At 39.1% G+C, this 25,172-nt stretch overlaps 1 protein-coding gene across 3 annotated transcripts in view; it reads left to right on the top strand.

Annotated features, from left to right (window-relative positions):
- LOC129743401 (equilibrative nucleoside transporter 1) overlaps nucleotides 1-25,172 on the top strand; it is a 111,131-nt gene that overhangs the window by 54,999 nt on the left and 30,960 nt on the right. For all 3 annotated transcript variants that reach the window (XR_008736605.1, XM_055735494.1, XM_055735550.1), the window contains exon 3: nucleotides 12,426-12,533. Coding sequence is in view for 2 of the 3 variants with exons in the window: in XM_055735494.1 (XP_055591469.1) it covers nucleotides 12,426-12,533 (108 nt within the window). In the remaining variant the exon portion in view is untranslated. The remainder of the gene's footprint in view (nucleotides 1-12,425; nucleotides 12,534-25,172) is intronic.

The following is a 25,172-nucleotide window of genomic DNA, read 5'->3' as shown; positions in this document are numbered from 1 at the left end:
TGAAGTTCTCGTAGGCAAAGATTGACCCATTTCTAAACGTTGTGTTGATGGATTGAGAGGGGATATGATTCACCGAAATCGATTCAAGAACCCGTACCCGTTTTTCCAAAAATTCGACCAAGCATTCATAGCTCTGATTATCCACAGACGCTGCATAATCTTCCCAGGCCTTTATCGTTTCATCGTGCAATCTAATACACAGAAGGTGTTCCAAAAGTGTACTCCACTGAGCTGTGGGTTCCCCTAATTGAGCAAGGATTTTAATATGTCTTTGAAATTCATCTAAAGTTGAATGAAGAGAAGCAGCAGATTCTTTCTTCATGCGAGGAATTTCCAGCAAGTCTTGTAAGTGTCGCTTTTTCAACAAATATTCATTTGAATATCGGTTAACTAAAGTTTGCCAAGCGATAGGATAATTAATGGCACTTATCCCAATGGACTCAATCAGTTGCGCGGCCTCATCCTTCACTGCTGAACGCAGATAATGAAATTTTTGTATGTCGGGTAGTTCTGCATTTTCATGAATTAATGCCAAAAAGGTATCATGAAAGGTAAGCCATGTACGGTAATCTCCGTCAAAATCAGGTAGTGTAATGGTTGGTAGTTTAAGACCAGATAATGTGGAAATATTTCGAAAGGGTTCAGTGGGGCGGTTATTTTGGGGAACAATGGGAGCAGGCATTTTTGCTCGCAAATTGGCTTTTATTCTAAAAAGCCTTGGTTCGTAGCTCTCACGGAAACTAAGGTTAAGCTCTTTACCTTCTTTGCTGGTTTCCATATCCTCGAGTTGTGTTTGCACTTCCTCTAATGATGACCATAGACGATCTAACTCTTCCAGTCGTAGCGGCACCTCGAGCCCGTCCCGTTCCATCTCGAAGTTGTCAACGGAAGTTTTCGGCTCGAGTAAGAGAGGCCAGAAGAGTCGTCCGTCGAGTTGCCAACTGATCCTTAGAGCGTGGAGTACTCATTGTGAACTCCAAGAAATGAATGTACCTGGCAAAATACAGAACAGGTAGACCCGGACGAATCACTTGAAGTTAATGGAACCTTACTAACCTGAAGTAAGGCTTAATATGCCTTATAGCTGATTCTACGATGACTGGGTCGTTACAAAACGCTTCTTCACAGTTGGATGGTGTCCAGCAGCTGGCAGCTTCCGGTCTTAATACCAATAACCTCTCCGGTTATGAGGAGGAATTTAACGAATCCGGCGTCGGAGTGATCCGGCTTGCTAGGCAAAGAAGGAGAAAAGATCTAAAAGCACCCACGTGGGACTGCGCACGATTTGGAAAGGTACTTTACCTAGTACCTATAAAAACAGGCCTTGGTTCTTATTCTCAGTGTCTGGTATTTGCTGAACCTTTTCAGCGACGAATTGGAGGGATGGTTACGGGTGTTAGACGCTGTTTGGACCGCGGACGTACCACGGAAAGCCACGTAGACACAGTGGTCGGAAACAATGAGGTTAGAGCACGAACTTGGGCGGGAGCTTGAATGGAGTAAAAAAAATCTAAAAGCACCTGTGGTTGCGCTCGGCTTTGTTGGAGAGGTACGTACCATGTACCATGAAATATCAGGCCTTGTATTTCATACAAATCTGGAACGGATCCTAAGTTGATTTTCACGATGGCGGCAATTGGCTTGGCGTCGTGTTCGGAACAAAAGAAGATACCAGCACAATGGGCGTTTTCAACAAAAAGGTGTCGACAACTATGGCGTCTTCAACAATAGGCTGGTTTACCTCCAAAAGGAAGCTTTGTGGCTTGCTGCACGTGCTTTAAATTTCACGAGAAATCTGTCAACGGTGTAGCCCTTGATCCTGGTCACGGCACCATTTTATGTTAGGGCAGGTTAAGGCTCACCGTTTGTCCACAATTCACTACGAAAGCGGCCACAGATTATTGTCCACAGTTCTTCGGATCTAAAGGCTGCTGCACCCAAACGGAAGTGGAAATTTAAGGAAAAACACCTTTTCACTTTCCGGACACTTTATTGTGTAATAATACACTCTGGTAAATTACTTTTCCCTATTACAAGACCTTTAAGGCCACTTTATTATAAAGAACAAATCAACGTTTTTAGGGAGGTTGAAAAACGGGGTATAGCTTCTGCTCTTTATTGCTATCAAGAGAACACTAACTGCCTATTTGAATAATAGTTACGAAGAGGCTGATCAAGCAATAGTTGGAGTAACTCATGAGAGCATTTTATCCATTCTGTTGGGAAATCGAGCGTAAAACGGCCATTTCTTCAGATTTCGATGCGTGTGGTAGCTCAAACAGCTTTCGATTTCTCGGGAAAAATCACACAAGATAAGTCTCATTTGGTTAAAAAATCAAAATATACAAGTCCAGGATTAATTGACAAATGTAGGGGAATTGAGAGTAAAACAGCCATAACTCCATTTTCCGATGCGTGCGGTGGCTCAAATCGCCTTCATTCGATTTCTCGGAAACAATCACACAAGATAAGTCTTATTTTGTTTAAAAGTTTCAAGACCGTACATGCATTTTTCTAAAATCTTAGAAAACTTCAGGGGAATTTAGGGTAAAACAGCCATAACTCCATATTCTGATGCGTGCGATAGCTCAAATAACCTTCATTCGATTTTTCGGAAAAAAAATCACACCAGATAATAGGTTTCATTTGTTCCAAAATTTCCTGTGCGAACAAGCTTTTTTTCTTAATTAATCGAGATTAATTGAGAGTGAAATCAGCCAAAATTCCAGTTTCCAATCCTTCCAATCCTTCGTTTCCTTGAAAAAAAAAAAACACACTAGATAGTTCTCATTTGGCGTAAAATGTTCCAGTTCGAACAAGCTTTTTCTGAACTTTATTAAAAATGTTGGAAAGCTGAGGGTAAAACGGCCATTTCTTCAAATTTCGATGCGTGTGGTAGCTCAAATATCCTTCACGGAAAATAAAAAAAAGGTAAAATGTACCTTTTTGCGAGGTGAATTTTTTCCACCCCTCTTTCGAGGTAAATTTTACCTTTTTTTCATTCACCTAGCAAAAAGGTAGATTTTACCATTTTCTCATTCACCTAGCAAAATAGTAAATAATACCGTTTTCCCATTCACTGATTTAAAAGGTAAATGCTTGTTTGTCTGATTGGTTTCTTCAATAATAATTAATTTAAAAAAAAAACACAATTCATGAAAAAATTGGCATTTATTTGAAATAAATAGGGACTGTTACCTTATATTTATTTTTGAGATATATCACCGTGTTCTTAAAAATTGTTGAGGCAAGTCCTTTTTTCGCCAAGCTTGTCAGGTCCGGCTTGTCCGGAATAATATCTGAAGGCTGACGGGAATACAACACGAAGCTCTGTGGGCCGATCTGAAACAAAAGCAAAGTATTATGAAGAGAACCAGCACAACTAAATGAAATCTAAGAAAACACTTACCATTTTGTTCCGAGTTTCACATATTGTGCACGAAGCAGAACTTGTTCCTAAACGGCAAAACAGCTTAACCTCAGCTCAAATATTTACTTTTTTTCGAGATGATTTGTACCGTTTCGTTTAGATCAATCCAGGTCAACTTCACCTCGCTACGAGGTAAGTTTTACCTTATTTGGATTTACCTTTCTTTCTAGGTGGATTATACTTTTTGATTCAGCTCAATTCAGGTGAACTTCACCTCGCTACGAGGTGAAATTTACCTTTTTTGGATTCACATTTTTTCTCGGTGAATTGTACCTTTTTTCATTCTTCGTTTCAGGTATATTTTACCTCGCTGTGAGGTGAGTTTCACCTCGAATAGGTAGAAGTTACCTTTTTGGCTTTTGCGAGCATTCACCTTTGCTGTCTCGGTAAATTTTACCTTTTTATTATTTTCCGTGTTCATTAGATTTCTCGAAAAAAAATCACACAAATCAGTATTTTCCTGGATTGTTTACAAAATATAGAGGAACTAGGGGTTAAAAAGGCACTATATCTCCGTTCGTAGGCGCGTGTGTCCAAGCGATTCTCCGGACACTTTCACTAAAGAATAGTATATTTTCAGAGGTTTGTTCTAAGTAGGAGGGAAGATATTTAATTTCTTAAAGGTTTATACACTATTTTCCAATGGTGCATTGCTATAAATGAACAATACATTTTGTTTCTAGTTCAGAATAACAAAACTGAACTGACTTAAACTGCTGAGAGACTTAAAGATGCATAGGGGCATGTGCAAAATAGTGTTATTATGAACAAACAATCCTTCAGGTTTATTCCAAAATATTATGACACATTCCACCGTGACGTGAAATCGTTTTTCCGGACTTTTCTGAACAGTTATCATTATAAAAGTCATCCAATTTAGTTGAAAATGAAAAAAAAAAATGTAGCAAAAGATCGCAAATTGAATTTTCTTAAAAATGAACATAAATTGGTCCTTACAAAATTTTAGTTGTTTTTGTTGTGATCGATTACTTTTGTGACGTGAATTCACGCTAGAATTTACCATTTTCAACCTCAGTATAACTTTGAATTCCAGTTCCCTCGGTGGAAATAGAATATCGGTGTCTTCGTATAAGTTGTAGAAAAAAAAATAATTACCCACAATCTGATGTGCAAAACTTCTCAATCGAACAATAATGAACGAAGTTATACTTTTTTAAAGTTGTGACGTGAATTCATTCCCTTAAAACAGAACAGGGTGGTTGACTGAATTCACGTCACGAAATATCAAGTTATTCTGAACCATTCTTTAGAACCTTCAAATTTTATGTGCACTTTCAAAAACGATATTTTACTGTTCCGACTTTTACAATGATAAATTTTCAGTATCTTCACCTAACCTTTTTCCTAATTTAGATTGGCACTTCTTGAATAGCAACATATTGAGGGATCATACTTTAAAACTCGGCTTGTGATATAGCTCAATTGGCAAGTCAGTTGCTTCCTGAGCCGATGTCCGCGAGCTCGAGCCCAAGAGTAAACATCGATCACAGTTGTATTGGATTGATTTTTCAATAACTGCCAACGAGCATATTCCCCTTATGATATTTCGCAAAAAATCAAATTTTGTGACGTGAATTCACTTATTCGCGCTGTTGTAACTCAGCTAGATTTCAATCGATTTCTATAAAATTAAGTGTTTTAGAATCGTCTTATCATTTTCAAAGAAGATTTCATTTTTTTATGTCAGAAAATGTCAAAGTTTTATCGTATAATCAAAAAGTTTCCTTTTTTGTGACATGAATTCACTCATTTGTGACTGTTTTTGTTCGCTTTTCAAAACAACCACATTTGATATAAACAAATTCTTTTTTTCTACAAAATAAAGCAGTGTTTCTTGGCTTCAAAACGTTTAAAAAAAATTTCCAAAACAAATTTATCTTCATATTTTAATAGATTATTTTGGAAAAGTTATAACCACTTTTTCCAACAAAAAATGTGTGTTCAAAATCATATAAAACATGACACACGTTGTTTTTTTCGTCGGTTTAGAGTAATCTTCCGAAAATCAATCATTTTCACCGAGCCATGCTTGACTACATTCAGAGCCAAAAAATCAAAGCAGTCAAATTTTCCTTCTTCAACCAAATCATACAAACAATCATGCATGACAACGACGCTTCCGTATTTGAAACACTTTTGCGATACATGATGAGGTAAAAAAGGACGCAGACTATCAGCAACGAACGTCTCTACGCTGATTTCTTTCTCTTGACGACTTTCAACCTTTAGGATCATAACTGATATGTATCAGTTCTGAGCGATCTATGTAGGCTATCAGATGATTTTTTATTTTTCGCTTTGCCTAGAAGGACAAAAACATGACTAGGTAACCGCAATGAACTGTCCTGCATGTGCTACAGCTTTTTTGAACATGTGATCCTGGTATTTATTCAGATTTTTCCTTTTGAAACATTAATGATCGTCTATCAATAACGAGCATTATCAACAATGATGCGAGGATAGACGTTCGAGAATGATTGAGGGAGCGACGTTCAAAATGTATCACCAAGTATGTCGATCACCGTCGATTAGCCACGTGACGAATAGCAACGGTAGCCTCCGATGGGGCATGGTATATCTTCTTGTATCAAGTTAGTGTTGATTTTCGACATATTTTCAATGGGTACTTTTACCACGTGCGTATCACAGCACTCGGAGGAAGCATCATTCTAGCTAGAAACCATTCCTGATTGCTTTTCTTGAGCGATTTTCCGACCATTGGTTTAGAGTGACAAGTTTGAAATTTTTTGATACGCGAACGGATCAATATCACTTTTAAGCGGTACAAGCGCGTGGAATGTGTCTTATGACTTTCAACTTAAAACAAATAGTATCGAAATATTCAATGTGTCGCATCTTTCTACTTCTGAATGTATTCAATACCATTTAGATTTTTTCGAATATGTATTATAACAAGCATTAGTTATGTTGTTATATTGAAGCGATTTTTATTCGTGTTGCATTTAGTTGCCCATCATGTTAGAGCACCTGTATCAGTGGTTTATTCTGGTATCTTATTCATACAAGAATTGGACCAACGGAAATAGATCCAATCCGGTGAAAAAATTGGCAATCACACTCGTGTCCCATTAACTGTCAAACATATTAGAACTGCGTCAAATTGACGTCGAGCCATGGTACTCTCGGTAAAGTTTGTGGAAGAAGAAGTGAATGGATGTCGGATGAAACTTGGAGGATGGTCGATGATCGGAGAAAGGCGAAAGTCGGAATTGAGCAGGCATGTACCGTCAAATTGACGACGAGCCATGGTACTCTCGGTAAAGTTTGTGGAAGAAGAAGTGAATGGATGTCGGATGAAACTTGGAGGATGGTCGATGATCGGAGAAAGGCGAAAGTCGGAATTGAGCAGGCATGTACCGGGTCAGCCAAAGCAGCCGCCCGCTTACGATATGCGGAGCTGGAAAAGGCAGTTAAACGAGCTTGTAGACGAGACAAGAGAGCCTGGACAAACTCCCTAGCCGAAGAGGGGGAAAGAGCCGCCGCCAATGGAGATATCCGATTACTTTATGACATTTCTCGCCGCCTAAGTGGTGCAAGGACTAATGCAAGAATGCCGCTGAAAGACCGAGCAGGTCAGTTATTGACCGATCGAACAGATCAGCTCAAACGATGGACTGAGCACTTCGAACAACTCTTCCGAGTCACGAATAGCGATGGCCAACAGAACCCGCAGCTTGAAGTGCCAACAGTAAGTCGCATAAATGGCGTCAACTCGGAAGCGCCCTCGCTGGCTGAAATAGAAACGGCAATCAAAAACATGAAATCCAACAAAGCACCTGGGATCGATTGCATCCCTGCTGAAATGCTGAAAGCCGACCCTGCCCTGTCAGCACAAATGTTGCACCGTCTTTTCGCTGACATCTGGGATACTGCAACATTCCCGGCCGACTGGATGCAGGGTATTCTCGTAAAGGTCCCGAAGAAAGGAGACCTGACAGAGTGCGGTAACTGGCGAGGCATAACGTTGATCTGTACAACCCTCAAAGTACTCTGCAAAGTGATCCTGAACAGGATCCAGGAGAAAATCGACGCTACACTCCGACGGCAACAAGCTGGATTCCGATCCGGACGATCATGTGTGGACCACATCACAACGCTACGAATCATACTGGAACAAATCAACGAATTCCAGGACTCTCTTCTGCTGGTGTTCGTTGATTTCGAAAAAGCATTCGACCGACTTAATCATGAAAACATCTGGGCGGCTCTAAGGCGACGAGGGGTCCCAGAGAAACTAGTCCATCTCATCGAAGCACAATACGAGGCATTTTCGTGCAAGGTCTTGCACGATGGTGTCTTGTCCGAACCAATCCCGGTAACTGCTGGAGTGAGACAAGGATGTATCTTATCACCGCTACTTTTCCTCATCGTAATGGATGAGATTCTGACTGGATCGATCGACTGTGCACCGAACCGAGGATTGCCGTGGAATCCTTTAACAATGGAGCAACTGAACGACCTTGACCTGGCTGACGATATTGTTTTGCTCGCCCAAACACAACCGGACATGCAGAGCAAACTCGACGACCTCACCGATAGTTCCAAGGCAGCAGGTCTCAAAGTCAATGTCGGAAAGACCAAGTCGATGGAGATCAACACAGGAAATCCCTCCAGTTTCATGGTAGCTGGGCAACAAGTTGAGAAAGTGGAGTGCTTCCAGTATCTTGGTAGCCAGATAACGCCTGATGGTGGTACCAGGAAAGACATCGAAACCCGGATCAGAAAGGCCCGATTTGCGTTTGCGAGTCTCCGAAACATCTGGCGGTCACGCCAGATCTCTCTACGAACAAAAATCCGAATCTTCAACTCAAACGTCAAATCCGTATTGCTGTACGGGTGCGAAACTTGGTGCACATATGCGGTAACGACGCGAAAACTGCAAGTATTTGTAAACCGCTGCCTGCGGAACATCATCCGCGCTTGGTGGCCTGGCAACTGGATCTCGAATGAGGAATTACATCGCCGATGTCATCAAAGGGCGCTAGAAATCGAGATTCGGGAACGTAAGTGGAGATGGATTGGGCACACGCTGCGAAAAGATGAAAACGAGATTTGCAGAGAGGCGCTTGACTGGAATCCAGAAGGTCATCGAAGAAGAGGCAGACCCAGAAACTCGTGGCGGCGAAGCCTAGCCGCTGAAATCCGAACTGTCGACGATAATCTTGACTGGGACCAGGTGAAGTCGCTGGCTCCGGATCGTCAGCAGTGGAGGTCTTTTACCACGGCCCTATGCACCGGAGGATCGGCGCGGGATCATTAAGTAAGTAAGTAAGTCAAATTGTGTCCAAATCTCATCACTTTTGAACCAATCATTATACCGATTCTAAAAAAAAGTTGAGTTGAAACTGGTATCATGGACAACGGATGCGGTTGCTTTGGTCGGAATTTGGGTCTAAACTGGATGTTTGAACTACAGATGCAGGTGCTCTTAGGAGCGCTTTTTTTCCTATCTAAGGGCATCCGCAGCAATCGCGAGCAAAGTGAAAATGCTCGCGAATTTAATCACTTCTATACCGCACCGGGGGTTAGTATCAAGGTGAGCAAAATAGGGCCGTTGCCGTCGGGACCGACAAAATCACCAAATTTGCTCACTAGAAAGGGGCGAGAGCAAACATGCACTGAAAAAATTCTACCGTTTTAAGCAGAATTAAACAAACGAAGTTGTTTACTCGATTCTGAATCAATGCGAAGTGGCCAGCAATATGGCTCGTTATGACGGAAGCGAACCACTGTATGTATGTCAAAACACGAGCCGAGGGCTTCAACGGAGTTGTTAAAAATCGCATCTTGGGCAGAAACTTTTTTTTATTGCACAAAAACTAATTCCATGCAATATTTCCAAAAAGCCCTTCAAGTCCGACGATTGCTTCCTGAAGATTTAATGGAGTAATAATAATCGAGACCAGTGCGCTGTGCAGGATATTTGTATCCAACCGGCCAATATGGGTGGCATTCCAGTACTGTTTTTCCCCGTTTTTCGGAGCAGCAACTATTTCAGTCAGCACGTTGGATAGAAAAAAGTTGAAGATTTTTTAGAAAAGTATGATTTTAATAGAAATATAATAAATAAATAAAGTTGAATTTTAGTTGAACTGTTTAGTTTGTTGAATTTTGTTTTTCGGGTCCATGTGTTAGGAAATATAAGTGCCCGGCGTTTTGAAAACAAAATCGAGCTTAATTCGAAAATACATTCTTATCTGAACTTATTCTATTCAATCAAGTCGTCCTACAATTCAATAAGTTTTTAATCACAATCCAGCAAACGGGTGACACGGAATTGGAAACACCGTAAGGGAAATTCAACGCTTTGCCGAAAGGATCAAAGTTGAATCGGTCGCCGAAAACAACCACCACCGGTTGAAAGCGGTGTCCTATAGATATGATAACGAGGTCAAGCGAAGCAAACATCCTGCTAACTGCTAAGAAGTTCTTGCTGCATCCGTCATCGGACCCGATTGCTGGTCGTCTAAGGTGCTTGGCCTTAAGTCAATTGCTGCTGCTGTACGGCATGTTCAACCAGGATGTAGACTTTGACGTCACGTTACGGATAGCAGCTTTTAAGACCAACATTAATCGAAATTTTAGCAAAAAAAAACTGACGACTCCGAAAATTTACTCGGTCCGTATTAATTTAAGATTAAGATTTTCTTCAAAAGTTTTCCCAGTGCAATGCTGAATTTGAAAATATACACGGAAAATAATAAAAAGGTAAAATTTACCGAGATAAAAAGGTGAATGCTTGTGAAATCCAAAAAGGTAACTATTACCTCACCGAGGTGAAACTCACCTCACAACGAGGTAAAGTTTACCTGAATCGAGCAGACAAAAAAAGTAGAATTCACCTAGAAAAAAAGGTAAATCCCAAAAAGGTACTTTCTACCTCTTCGAGGTAAAGCTTACCTCGTAGCAAAGTGAAGTTGACCTGGATTGCGCTGAACAAAACGGTACAATTCACCTCGAAACAAAGGTAACTATTTTCCGAACCCATTTATTGAGGTTAAGCTGTTTTATCACTCAGAAATAAGTTTTGTTTCGTGCGCAATACGTTAAATAGGAGCAGAAAGGTAAATTTAGCATTAGATTTCATTTTGTTGTGCTGGTTCTCATCATAAAACTATATTACAGATTGGCCTACTGAGCTACGAAGTGTTTTCCTCATCATTCCGGAACAGCCAATATTATCCCCCAGCTGGCCGGATGAGTCGAACGGAGAAGGGACGAAATGTGCTAATTGTAGGAGGATTCAGCGGCCATGGTGGACGCGGAAAAGGCAGCGTTGATGGCCGAGAGGATGCAATAGTGTTTTCCTCCGACAAAGCGGAACATTCGAGGAAAAAAACGGAGAAGAACTTTATTAAAACATTGAGTCCCAAAGCATTAATGACATAGGTAATGAAAAATAAAAATAAAATCTTTAATGAATTTGTGTCTTTGTTTCATTTAATTTAGTGAATAAACAGAACCCTTTTAGATAGGGAATGGGAAACCGGTAGAATGTACCTTTTGATCAGTGAATCCCAAAAAGGTAAAATTTACCGTTTTTCTAGGTGAAAAGAAAAACGGTACAATTCACCTTTTTGCTAGGTGAATGAAAAAATGGTAAAATTTACCTCGAAAGAGGGGTGGAAAAAAAGTACCTCGCAACTCGGTAAATTTTACCTTTTTATTATTTTCCGTGTAATTATGCTACCGCCCGGTGCGCGAAAGAGTGTGTATCCTAAAACCGGTCCGCTGAAATGAGCAAAACCGGGCCGCGTATACTCACTTATTGGTGCGTTTGCTCTAAGTAGTAGCACACTAAGCATTAAGCAACCAAAATGTTTCCTCTCTTCACAAAGAACATTGTAGTACATTGATACATTCTCAGGAATAACCCGAGTTTTACTATTTTTTTCCTTAGCTAGTATGGTAACCCCCCTTTCTAGGAGGGGGAGGGGCTTCAATCTTCGAAGGAACAATTGCGGCCACAAAAATTTCTCCAAGCCAATATTCTAGCCAAATTGGTTTACCGTTTCCGAGTCATACAGATATAACAAGCCTTTTATGTTATATAAGATGCTTCAGAGTTGCCTTATAAAATAAGTCACAAATCCTTCCAAACGACATGTTAACCATTTGAATGTTTACGAGGCGTTTCAAAAATAATCCAGTCACTTTTCAATGGGTTGCCCTATGAATAAATTAAAAACCGAACAAATGGAATATAAATTGATTATCAACGACAAATTACATCAAGTTGTTTAAAACTAAATAAAACGGTGATCAAAACCTGCACCTGGATTCGAAGGAATAAAAAGGTTTGAAAGGCTTTCTTTTCAACATCCGTTTGCTCTCTTGGGCCATTTTAGCGAAACAGTACGGTACTGTATCGCGCGGATGTAGTAGCGTTTACTGTTTCTTGACCGGCTGCTACTGGCGGCAAATCAGAGCAAATTTATGAAATCTAATTCAATCATTGAACTTGAAACCTCAAGACCCATATATCTGTCTGTATACATTCTTTATGGCATTCCGTCCCAGACGGGTAATAGATAGCTGAGTCGGCTTTCAGCAGTTTCAGCTAGGCTTTGTGTCCCGCATGACAAAAACATACTTAGAAGTCGGTACCCGTATCGTTTAAAAAGTTCTGTGAAAAAAAGATGAATGAAAACGTCCTCACGCCGGTCGGACCATTGCGACTTGGGACGTCTAGTAGAGAAATGTTGACACCGTAATTGAATCAAACCTATCACTAGTAAGGAATTTAACACATTTGTTCGATTGATGAGTAAATCTAATAGGTTGAGCAATCTAATAGACGTGAGAACAAATTTGCGGTTTTGTGATTCTTTTAACAAGCTTTCTGTGGGTAATAAAGTTATCTTCAAGCTAGGCAGTAGATTTCAGCATAAGATATCTCTGTTAACGAAAATTCAAACAGGATTAATTTCTAACGTTTGTATATATTTTTCAGGTCCTCATCACGATGGCGAAAAGGCCCCATTCCTACCCTCAGAACCCGTTCGGCTTACGCCGGCCTGGGAAGAGAACAATCTTCCCAATGATGAACTCAACTTCAAAGGTAAGCAAAATATGTGTCCCTATACCATTCATTATTACGCGATTTGTTGGTAAATTAACAATTTATTGTGTGGGAGGAGACGACGTCAAAATATCGTTCATGTATGAAAAAACGAGACAACATTTTTCGTTTTAAGCGCAAAAAGAAGATTTATACCTGACACCTAAATACAGAACCGACCACCTGCTGGAAATTCTTCAGAAGAAGAAGGAAAGAAATTAAACCATAACATAACCTTAAAATATTTACCCCTACCGGTTCGTGGCCACCAACAAAAAAAAAGAGACACCAAAAGGTAAGGAGCCTTGGGGAAGAATTCGTTGGGCTCGTTGTTGAGACGCCCGAAAAGGGTAGCCTAATTTTCGATTACCTGTGCAGTTTCAGTTTCGCCTCGGCCGGCACATTTGCGGGTGAAGCATTTTTCCTACGATAATTTAGCAAAAGGTGACACGCCGTTCTGTTGTTGTTTTCTTTTAATTTGAAGTCTGCCTACACTTGTTAGAATTTTGTTTTACAATGTTTGATTTCCTTCTCGGTGTGTGATCGTTTGAAGTAAATATTATTTCTCACGCTCATTGAGTTTAGGATTATTTTTGTATGTCATAATCATGATTATGGACATGAAATGTGACGGAATAACATTCTATGATTTATTAATGGTAATCGAAGATTGTGCAACACTGCAGAAGCTTTTGATTTAATTTATGAAAAAAAACTTTTTCCTTCATTCTTCAGGTTGGTTTCAAAGCTTGAAAACCCCATAACTCTCGAACTAATCGGAAACTCCATATCATAAATTAGGCTATCTGGGCAAATCGCCTAACTACAGACACCCCCTTGTACCCTATTATATAATGCAACAAGATTATTTATGTTTGATTTTTTTGTTGATTGTTTTTTTTCAATGCTTGTACACTCTAAACATCATGCAGGCAAAATCGTTATTTAAAAAAGACTTAGAAAATTATGATGTCTCATTCAGCACTTCTATGATCACTAGGGGAGAATGAGGATACTTGATCCCTGGGGATAATTGATTCGTTTGCTATTTTTCGAAATCGCAATGTGCTTAATATAAAAAAAACAAAAATGCTGTTATCTCAACAAATAATCAAAACTTAAATTTTTGAAGAAGAAGAAGAAATTTTTATTTTTTTATAGAGGAGTTTAACCACGCAGGGTCATTCTTCCTCTGAATTTTAGCAAAATTACAATTCTTCAAACAATTTAGTTTTCTTTAGGAACATTATAACTTTTCTCTCCTTTTCTCGAGTATTGGCCAATATTGATGGGAGATCACCTACAATCCCTGTCTGTCGGCGTAACATTTCAAATTTTCTGCAGCTGGTAAATATGTGATCAATGGTCAGTTCTGTGTTACATGCATCACATAGATTGGAACAGTTACGTTCAACTAGATGTTTCTGCGTCAGCCCGCTGTGTCCGATATGACATCTTGTTAACCAGATTTGCTCTTTACGATCAGGTCGATCTATCCATGGGTCAATGGTGAGTTTGACTTTCCGAAGTCCATACAGCGGTCGTTGGATCCATAATTGTTGTTGATTAGACATAACTAACTTCTTCGTCCATCTTACAACGTCAGAAGCTGGAATAGGAATGTTCCACAGTGGAGTTTTTCTACCGTTGTTGGCAATTACATCAGCTTGCTCATTGCCTCTTATGCCTGAGTGGCTAGGCACCCATATAAAAGAGATATGTTTTTCCCGAGATTCATTTTCAACAACCTGAATGAAAGCGTCCCAGCCAACATGAAATCGTAAAAGAAATCATCGTCGAACTCGTATATAGATGCAACTCAAATCGGAATCGTAAATATGTACACTTACCATTCGACCATATCGTTTATTCATCGTAGAAGATGCAACATCCCAATGAAATACGACTTAGTTACGATATGTTGGATGAAGTCGTATTTAGTTCCACCGATGTCAAATGAAATCTTATACGATCGCATAAGATTTCTTAAGATGCATTTTATTGGTACACAAATTACTTTCGAATTGAAATCGTAAATGACTTCGAATAAATTCGTAAAGAATACTACGTAAGCATCGTCTTTCGTATCACTTTGTATGTTTACTAGAATGTCACATTAGTAGGCAAATTAATAACGTGTCTTTCCGATATAGCTACAAATATTATAACAAGTATAATTATAATCGTATAATCGGTCACTTTACCCACGATATAAATATATTTAATGCGATCAAATCGGATTCGTATTAACAGATACTTAGCGTTCGCCCACATCTCATCATGATATTAAAACTTCACCGTGTTGAATCGTGTTCAGTGGATGTGCAATTTTGCGATTGTGCTTGCAATTTTGTATCAGCATTTGAATTTTGTGAAAGTTGACGACTAAAGCAAACAAGCAAACGGATGAAATAAGATAATAAAGTTAGGTTTTGGAAAAACAACGTTGGACAGAAACCTCACTAACATTTTCCTTTCAAAAATAACAGGATTACTCTCCCCTACTAGGCTCAGATTAAAAAAAACCCGCCGGATAATTACCCGGCGATTTGCATGTGCATACTACGAGTATTAAGGGATGTTCACGGACAGAATTGTGGCCCGGCAATTTCCGCTGTAAACCCAAAAGAAAGAGGCGTCAAAGATCCTGAGGGAGGCATGGAGGCGGTGGCAGTTAGGAAAGTAGCGAGCGGGACAATGCCCGGTTGCGTTACTTACGAAAATATATGTAGTGCATTTCAATGTTAATTATAATAAAAATCAGTTAAAATCATCAATTAATTGTATTTCTTCCTAGCGTCGTATTTCAATCACAATATTACACATAACATGCTACATAAAATAGTCCGCATAATCGTTTTATGATACAAATCGTACATGAGTACATCCCAACTCACATAAAATACCGTTTAAAGAGTCCATCAAATGTCAAATTGCATCATATCGTACAAGCTTACAACACACATCTTATAAAATGTGACTTAAGTTGTCAATCGATGTTAAAATCTCTGAACATCGTATATCTCGCATAAAGGGTGACATAAATCGACATTCCATCGTCAGATTGCTTCGAGTCATACAAGAGTACAAAACATCTCGCATAAAGGGTGACTTAAATCGCCAATCCATTGACAGATTGCTTCAAGTCGTACAAGAGTTCGGAACACCTCGCATAAAGGGTGACTTAGATCGCCAATTCATCGTCAGATTGCTTCAAGTCGTACAAGAGTTCAACACACCTCGCATTAAGGGTGACTTAAATCGCCAATTTATCATCATATCGCTTCAAGTCGTAAAAAGGTAAAACACACATCGCATAAAGTGTGGTTGGAACTGTCAATCCTCCCATCATCGTAAATGCGCATGAATCGAATCCTTTAATGTAACGTACAAAATGACGCCAATGCGACATAAAGTACCGAAATATTTCTAACATCGTAAATAACATCACATATGATGTTGTCGATGTCGTAAACCAGAAAATAACGAAAACATGTACGTATATTGCCTCCACTTTTGGTAGGTATATGCTTTTTTCTAACGTCATATACGATGATTTGTGTCGACATAGACGTACGTATATCTTTTGATATACCTACCAAATTGTTGGCTGGGGTGCTTATTGTTACCTTTCTCGAGAGCTTGTAAGCAACTTGCAGAGTCCGTGATGATTAGTGTTTTACCGTGGGATTTTTCTACAGCAACTACAAGAGCTGCAGCTTCTGCTGTGAAAATACTGCATTGAGACGGTAGTTTTCGCGCTATTGAAAAGTTGTTACTAACTACACCAATACCGACTTCCTCGCCAACTAACGAACCATCAGTAAATATAAGATAGTGATCTTGATATTTTTCCTCGATTGTTTTCAGGAAAACCGATTGTGCTTGCTGTTTATTCAGTCCTGCTTTGAGCTGGTTTTTTATACTCCAGTCGATGTGAACCTGCTGAATATTCCATGGCCTTTGCCCAACCCATAACATTTTACTGACCTGAGGAAGAACTTGTCCTGTAAGTTGTTGAAATTTAGTATTTGCACTATGGTAGAGATCAAAATTTGGAGTTTCGGTTGTTTCTATCGGTGGAGCTCTACGCCTAAGTTGCTGGGAGTGTGTGTTGCGTATTTCGGGTGGACTTGCTATACTTATGACATCATTATTTGAGGTTTTTTGTAGTAGGTTACATGTTATGCTGACAATGTGGCAAGTGCTAGCATGTTGAAAGTCCATCTTACCATTCTCCACGGCGAGTGCCATTATTCCAGATGTTCTGGAAGCTCCAGATGATATTCGGAGATAATCGTTGTAGTTTGATTCCAAGGAGTTGAAATTGCCCATACTGTAGAGTTCAATTCCATAAAACATTTTGGACAGTACCACAGCGTCGCCAATACGAAGAAGTGTATTTCTGGATGCAAATTTTGATATAGCTCTGAGTAAATTCAATCGGCTTTTAAGGGCTTTTTTAGTTTCTTCAAGATGTCGGTTGAAGGTGCCACGTCGATCTAAGAAAACACCTAGAATCCTCAAAGTTCGAACTCGTGTTATTATTTCATTGTCTAGTGTTATTTGTGTTTGATAATCACGATGAAAATGGCGTTTTCGTTTGCAATAGTGCATGACTTTAGTTTTGTCAATCGATATTTTAAGTTCCACTCCTTTGGCCCATTCATGCAAAGTTTGAAGATCATTTTGTAATTTATGGCGTAATACATTGGTTTTGGATCTTTTACATGCAATGATAAGGTCATCACCATAACCAATTAGAAATGCCCCAGGTATTGGCAGCGTTGATGTTTGATTCATGATTAAAATAAAAAATGTGGCGGAGACCACAGAACCTTGAGGAACTCCGTTTTGTAGTGTTCGCGCCTCTGACAATTGTCCACTTATCGATGCAAAACTTTCTTTCAGATAGAAAGTAAGAAGCAAATTGAAATACACGTTGGCCTAGTTTTGCGTCGAAGATTGCTTCCAGGATTTTAGATCGCCAGACCTGGTCGTAAGCTTTTGTGATATCTAGTGATAATATTTCACAGTGCGTATCATCTTGCTCGACTGCATTTAAAAAGTTTCGTAAATGGTTAAAATATGTATTTGTTCCGCGCCCCACGCGGAATCCATGGTGCTCTTGGTGCAGTGCGGAGTTTGATTCGAGAAAGGTAACAATTCTATGATTAATCATGCGTTCGTAAACTTTACTCAAACAGCACAATAAGGATATGGGCCTGAAACTGGTAACACCAGTTTGGTCAACATTTTGCTCGGCTAAAGGAATCACAATCGTAGTTTTCATGACTTAGGGAAAAGTCCATCACGCCATAAACCGTTAAATGTTTCGAGAAGGGTTAGTTGAATCGATAAAGGTAAGTGCTTGATCATTAGATAGCTGATTTGGTCAAGTCCAACTGAGTTGCCAGAGCAACTCAGCTCAGCTCTTTGAAGTTCACTTAGTGTTAAATCTTTGTCCATAGAAGGATTGTAAATGATCGAGTCGCAATTAAAATTGGGTGCTGGAGTAGCTGACATTGAAGATTTCGCGAAATAATTAGCGAAATCTTCGGCTATATCTAGTGGATTCTCTTTAAACTCCCCATCTGAGTTTATTCGTATAGTTTTGCATGTCTTTCTCCCAGAGATTCTGTTGTAGTTTTGCCACATGCAGGATACGGGTGTTTGAGGATTAAAACTTGCAGCAAATTGTTCCCACGAGTCAGCTTTAGCTTGTTTGATGATTCTCCTCGTTTCGTTACGAATCTTCCTGAAGTAAGTCATCGCATCCATTTTTGATTGGTTATTTTCTTTGATTTTCCTTGCTTTACGAAGAGCCGTTCTTCTTGCGCGAACAGCTTTTTCCACATCTGTATTCCACCAAGCAACACTTTTAGAGCCACATCGAAGACTAGTTCGAGGAATTGTGGCAATCGCGGTTTCAGAAATCGGCAGAAATCGGCAATGGCAATGGCAATCGCGGGTGTCCAGAAAGGTTAGGATCGGGAAGTGATCGCTGTTGATAGGATCCGGATCGACTTTCCATGATAATCTGCTAGCCAGGTTGGTTGAGGTAAGTGTAAGATCTATGGCGGATGCCAGACAGCTATGATCGCATATTCGCGTTGGTGATCCGTCATTCAATACGTTGAGTTGTTCATCGGTAATCCAATTCAAAACGATGCGACCTTTTTGGTTGGTTTTTATAGGATCCCAGGCTGTGTGACGGGCGTTAAAATCCCCTGCAATTAAATATGGGGGCTCTAGACTTTCCAAAAGAGATGCCAGGTTAGCGGAGAGCTCATCGTATTTGAAAGCATGCTCAACATAAACATTGACAATGGTTAGAGTAACCGGAGATGTGATGCGTATGCTAATGCTTTTAATATCAGAATCCTGAGGGACCAGTTGATGTGGGACTCCTTTTAGAACTCTGATTGAAACGATGCCATTACTGCGAGCTTGTTGGTTATCGGTTGAATACCAGGTGTACAAATTCCACAGTGCGTTGTTGAATCGATTGGTCATAGCTTCTTGGATAGCGATAATAACTGGTGGGTTTGGGGCCAATTTAACAAGAAGCTCAGGATGTTGTCTCCAGAATCCTCGCGTGTTCCACTGAAACAGGAGGAGGCGATAATTGCTAGCAGAGGGTTGTATCGGGGTTACGTCACCTGGTGAACCCGGCATAGAACCGGGTTCAGCGTCTAACGAGAGCGGGTTTTGCTGATTGGAATTATGTCCTTCTATTGCGTTGAAGAGGACTTGTTGATGCGAAGTAGGGTAACGGACCAATTTTGGACCGCTTTGGGAAACGGCTATGCTATTTTCTGAAATAAAAAAGTACAGGTTACAACTTTTGACTGCTTTTTCTGTTCAATGTGAAGATCAAGGCTCTGTCTATCGAAATATATCGTCATCTGTTGCAATATAACCAGATTTAAGCCTAAAAACTCGTTTCTTCGATCATTACTCTGGTTGGTATTTTGGACCACCAGGTTTCTATTTTGGACCACCCTCTGGACTTATTTTGGACCACCCTTAAACTAAATCAGATTTTTTTTCTAAATTTTGCTATATTTACGACTGCGAATGATGCGCAATTATGCGAATAATTCAGTTAATCTTTTTCTTTCTTAGTCTTGTAACCAAGTATTGTTTGTTCACTTTAATTCATTCCTGAACTAACTTTCATCAACTTTTTCCCAGGCTCTATTAAGGTACACTTGTTTGTTGAATATTTCTCACAACAACCTTTTTTCTGCAACTTGTTATGCTTTAAAACAATAATTTTCAATAAGAATAGAATAAAAGCAGAAAAACTCCTCCGTTATACAGTGTTTTTCAAATGTTCCAAGAATTTCGACAGCACATTGCAATCTCTACGATTTTTTTCGGCAGTGTTAAATACTGGCCAGTTGGCTTATTTTTTGGATCTATTTTTTGAACGTAAATCCTCTTCAGGCGACCGAATGATAAGTTAAGAAAGTCTGACATCATCAACTCCGCAACATAAATTGATGCATTTTGACTTAAAAACCTTAGTTGATTTGGTTTGGCTTCAGTTCTGTAGAATACATAAATTCAAAAAAGATAAAAATGTGCGGGCGTTATGCGATTATTTAACTATCTAAAATCAAGATTTTTTTCACCTGAAAATTCACAAAAATTCAGTTTTGTCTTCAATACAACTTTTGTTGTACGAAACTATCGTTGGAGTAAATTTTTTAACATTTTTTTTAAAATTTGCATAACCACAGGGGCTGAAAAACTAGATTTTTAGTACCTTTTGTTGCCTTGTAATTTTTACACATTTCAACATTTTTTTTCATATTAAGATTATCACATAGCTTTAGATGAATATTTTTGGTTTTTTAAAATTGCTCTACCAGTAACTGAGATATTTCAACTGTATGACTATTACAAACATTAAACTCATTAAATATTTTCCGATTTGTTGTCTTTTTTCCCCAACCCTTATTTTAGACGGGGTTTATAATTCGTCACTTCTATCTAACCAAGTACATTTTTTTTCTTGAAATTCAACCGTGTATGGTTGTAACTTTTAGACCAAACTGTCAATAATTTTTCATGATGCATAAAAAATAATGACTTAATAAAAAAAATTGGTTCATGCCCAGTTTTTTCATGTTTTTAAGCTTCTTTAAGATGTAGCTTTTGACAACTGCTCATCAAACAGTTGCCATTAATGTAAAATTAACGTGCTTTAAAGCATGGTGCACAAAAAGTAAGGTCAAGAAAGCTATGATTGGCTTTGTTTTATGCCGATTGAAGTGAACCCCGTCTGAAGGTGGGTTGGGGCTTTAGCGAGTTGATTAAATAAAATAATGCCAAAATTCCAAATTTTATTTATTATAAGCGATCGAAATAGTGTGCATAGTACTTTTCATATAGCCGTACAACGTTTTATTACGTTCATTAACATTTAACAGCTAGTAAAATACTCAGATGATGTTGGGTGGTCCAAAATAAGTCCGTAAGTAATTAAGTAGGACCTATTTTCGACATGGGTCAAATTGCTATTAAAACAAGTTTTTTGGGTTCTTCGAGCTTGCAAACTAGTTTTCAAATGTTTTATCATAGCTGTGAACATGTTTGTAGTTGTAAAATTTATTAGAGCTAGGCAGAAAGCTTCTTGGAACTTGACTCCAATAATGGCACGCCCTCCTGAAATGGGCTTGATTTGGCCCAACTGTGAAAAATCAAAACTTTATTTCCAATTTTCTATCCCTTAACAGCATATTTAAATGGAATCTAAGATATGATTAGAATCATTAGAAATAGCTTTAACTATATTTGTTCAAAATTTTCTTGATAAATATGATTTATGAGAGAAAGATTGGGAAAAAGCTGCAAGGTGGTCCAAAATATGTACCCGGTCCAAAATAAGTCCGTTACCCTACTTGTGGGATGTTTTGTAGAAGGTTCCAAGCTGTGAGAGAGGGGTGCAGTACGATAAATTCTTGATGTTATTTGTGTTGGAGGTACGTCACCTGGAGAACCCAACTTCCGCTGTTGTGGTTTGTGTCCGATTGTGGTGCACGTTGTTGGAAAGTGCTGAACCGACCGTGTCCGAGGAAGATTTGTTGAGAACGTTGACATCGTTGTTAGAGGGGGTAGGGATAAAAGCTGAGTGGTTTGTTGAATGGTAATTAGAAGGGGTTACATCACCTGATGAACCCGGTATAGTGCCGGGTTCGATGTTTGTAGAGAGCACGTTGTTCATATCAATGTCCATAGGATGTCCGGTTGAATTGCCATTGTTGTCGATGGGTGAGTTGAGTGTTGTATCTTTAACGTTCATCATCATCATCTTTATCATCATCAGAAAACATGTTTACGTCAGTATTTTCTTCCTGCTGCGCATTTTGTAAACTTGTGTTTGATCTTTTTGAAACGTTATCCGAATTTGTTGGCGATAAATCTTTTTGCGTTAAATTCAGATTTCGTTTCCTGCTGACACTTCTCGTATTGTGTATAATTTTCCTCACTTCAGTTGATGTTCCTGATTCTGCAGATTTTTCAACTGTGGTCTTAGAACCACCGTATGTTTTTGATTGTGTGTTCTGTCGATTGTTGGGTACTTCGAGGGAATCTTTTCGAGGGATATGTGATTTTGGATTTTGCGGTAAGTGTGAAGAGTTCTGCTGGATTTTTTGCCTCATTTCACGTAATTCCTCGCGCAGTTTTGCAAGCTCATCTCGTAATACAGAAATAATTTTATCTTTTTCATCGCTTTCGGTATTGCCTTGAGTTATTCGTTGTTGTACTTTGCTCAGATACGTCGGTTTATTCCAAGTTTTATTAACTTCGCTTCGTGCTTCCTGAAAGGTGATACCTTTATTAACCTTCTGGCGAATCACAGCTTCTTCCTTTTGGAAGGAGGGACAGTCACGGCTTGTCGGAGAGTGACCTTCCTGATTACAGTGCTTGCAGTATTTTTGATTGGTTGGAACATCGCGAAATTTGTTTTTTGGTATTTCAATCTTTCAGATATTGGAATTTTTAATCGAAATTTACATAAATTACTTCAAACTTTATTTATTTCCTCCTTCGGGTATTTTAAAATTTCGAAGGGAGGGGGAGGGGGGTGACAAAAGAAGAAATTGATATTTGTTCCAGCCTTATTAGTACATTACATGATATAACCTTATTTTTTCTCAAATTTTTCATTCCATTCATATTCACAATAAAATGAATCATTGAAGAAATTGAAGCAAATGCAAAGTTAATAATCATGGGCCCTTATTCTGCGCCGCGCGTGACGTGATGATAGTCGAGTTTAGGTGAGGAACGTCACTTCGGATGAACTTTGTGAGTTCTTACGCTATCCTCGTAGTCACCGTGGGTGAGAATCGTCGCATTCGGGTGACGATTTTAGGTGACAATTTTCGGTACCGATTCACGTACCGACTCGGCAACAATTTAACCAAAAATTTGCATCTAGTGGGGCAAGCAAGAACAATTGCATAAAATTGAAACGATTTTAAATTTTTTGTCGTTTTTTGAGCTTTTAAAATGATTTTAAGGGAAAATATGATATTTGAAATCTGATTCTGAGTTTTTCGAAATAATTCCTAAATGAGTCAGTACTGCGAATTAAACGGTCAAATATATTATGCAATTAGTTTGTATCTTAAAATAATTTATTTGTAGATTTTACATCACCCTATTTGGTGCATAATATGACTATAAGGTAGCCGTCAAAAATTATTAAAAATTTAATTTGCTTCTCGGTTTATCTGTTGCAAATTTCAGACAGCTGCCACTTTTCAAGTCCAGTACGATAAGAAGCGTTGAATCATCCAGCATCATGGGCAGTTGCTTTGCAGGGCGGCATATTGGAAACCATCTATCATGTTCCGCTTGTGGCAGATTTCCGCAGCTGCTCGGTGCAGTTTTCAGCTGGAAATTCGAACACTTTTAGAATTTTTGTTTATGTTACTCTGAAGTTCCTTCACTGTACTTACGGTTTTCCGTCACGATTGGACATTTGTCTCTACGATTACATTTTCCGACAACACGTAGCCTCAGAAATGGGCACCGCCTTACTGCAAAACGGAAAGCAAGCACAATTGGTACAAAAGTTGAAAACTTTCCTTCCTCTGTTGCTTGCTACTGCTTTTCCGGCCTTGTGGTGGCTACGGTGTAGGAAAATAACTTATTTTACGCTTAAACTGTTTGCTTATGCCGTGGAAAACTGCGGAGACCTTTTTAGAGCTGGAATTTTCCTCCGTTATTCTGGAATTTGATTATGTAATTCCGAAACACAAACAAAATCAAAACAAACTGATCGGATTGACGTTCGTGGTCACTCAGTCACTCACCTAGGAAATGAACCTCTGTCGCATCGACTCCGGGAATAAGGTGACAAATCTCACGGTGACTCGAGGTGACGTGACAATCGTCACCTCATGCGCGGCGCAGAATAAGGGCCATGATGATGACTTTAACCATGAGTTTAAACTTTGAACTTCAAAGAAGTGACAATTTTTCAAAAAATGTTGCGCCTGCATTTCATTCACCCTTATTCTGGTTTACGGCGTATCTGCCTTTCGTTCGAACGGATACTTTCGATCGAATTCGAAAAACCTATTCTTGTTTTCGTTCGAACGCGATACGTTCGAAGTTGGTGTTACCAGATGAAATTCGATTTTTTTAGGCAGCCCTGCGTATCAAATTGACATTTCTCGTCAGTTTTCAATTCGTTTGGTGCTGTTTGGTGATTTTGTAGAATTTTGTCTGTCGAATTGGAGTATGGAAGAAAATCAGCTAGGAACCTTGCAAGCGCCCCAAAGACAAGGGAAATTTCATGAACGAATGGATCTTGCATCAAGACCACCAGCAGCAGCTAAAACGGGTGTTTACGAGATGGCACACGAACCGGAGCCGACACGAGCCGGTGTTAGTAATTATCAGTTGCTCTTGAAAAGTAATTTCGCCTATGATGAAGTTACATATGTTTCGGAACTCGATATGAAATCCGGTATAAAAATTAATAAATCCTCTAATAAAACTGATATATAAATTTCGATTTTTTTTTTTTTCATTTTGAAGAAAACAATTTCGTAACATTGATCCCGTGAAAGTTGATCAATTTGAACGTTTGCCAAACTGCCAAATTCCATAACCGGTCATTTTTTTAAATGGATTGCACCAAAGGATGCAACCCCATCCATAACTGGTCTTATTAAATGCGGAATTCCACTTTGTTCATTTTTCTCCTATTTCAATGTAAAATATATTTGCACAGCATGAGACTTTTTCAATCAAACGCCAGCGATTCGCAGCATCAGACTTGCGTTTGTCAGGCGGTGGCAAAAATACGTTCGATCGAAAACGAGAATGCACTTATTCGTTCGAACGAACTATGTTCGAAAAATCGAACTGTTCTCATTCGTTCGAACGAAAACAAGAATACGAAATTGCCTTACTTTCGAACGAATGCCATTCGATCGAAAACGAGAATAAGGGTGATTACGTAGTTCAAATTTTTTTAAATGTATAGTATAGTAAACCAGTATATAAGAGAAGTGACATCTGAATCACGAAATTCCAATCGAGCAAAAGAACTGTCAAAATCGATTCCAATCGATCCGAGCATTTTGTCGCAGTGCTTTTACCTTTCTT

This window comes from Uranotaenia lowii, chromosome 1, assembly GCF_029784155.1.
Source record: "Uranotaenia lowii strain MFRU-FL chromosome 1, ASM2978415v1, whole genome shotgun sequence".
Lineage (NCBI taxonomy): Eukaryota > Metazoa > Arthropoda > Insecta > Diptera > Culicidae > Uranotaenia > Uranotaenia lowii.
The sequence above is the reverse complement of the archived record's forward strand: the minus strand, read 5'-3'. Positions and strand labels throughout refer to the sequence as shown.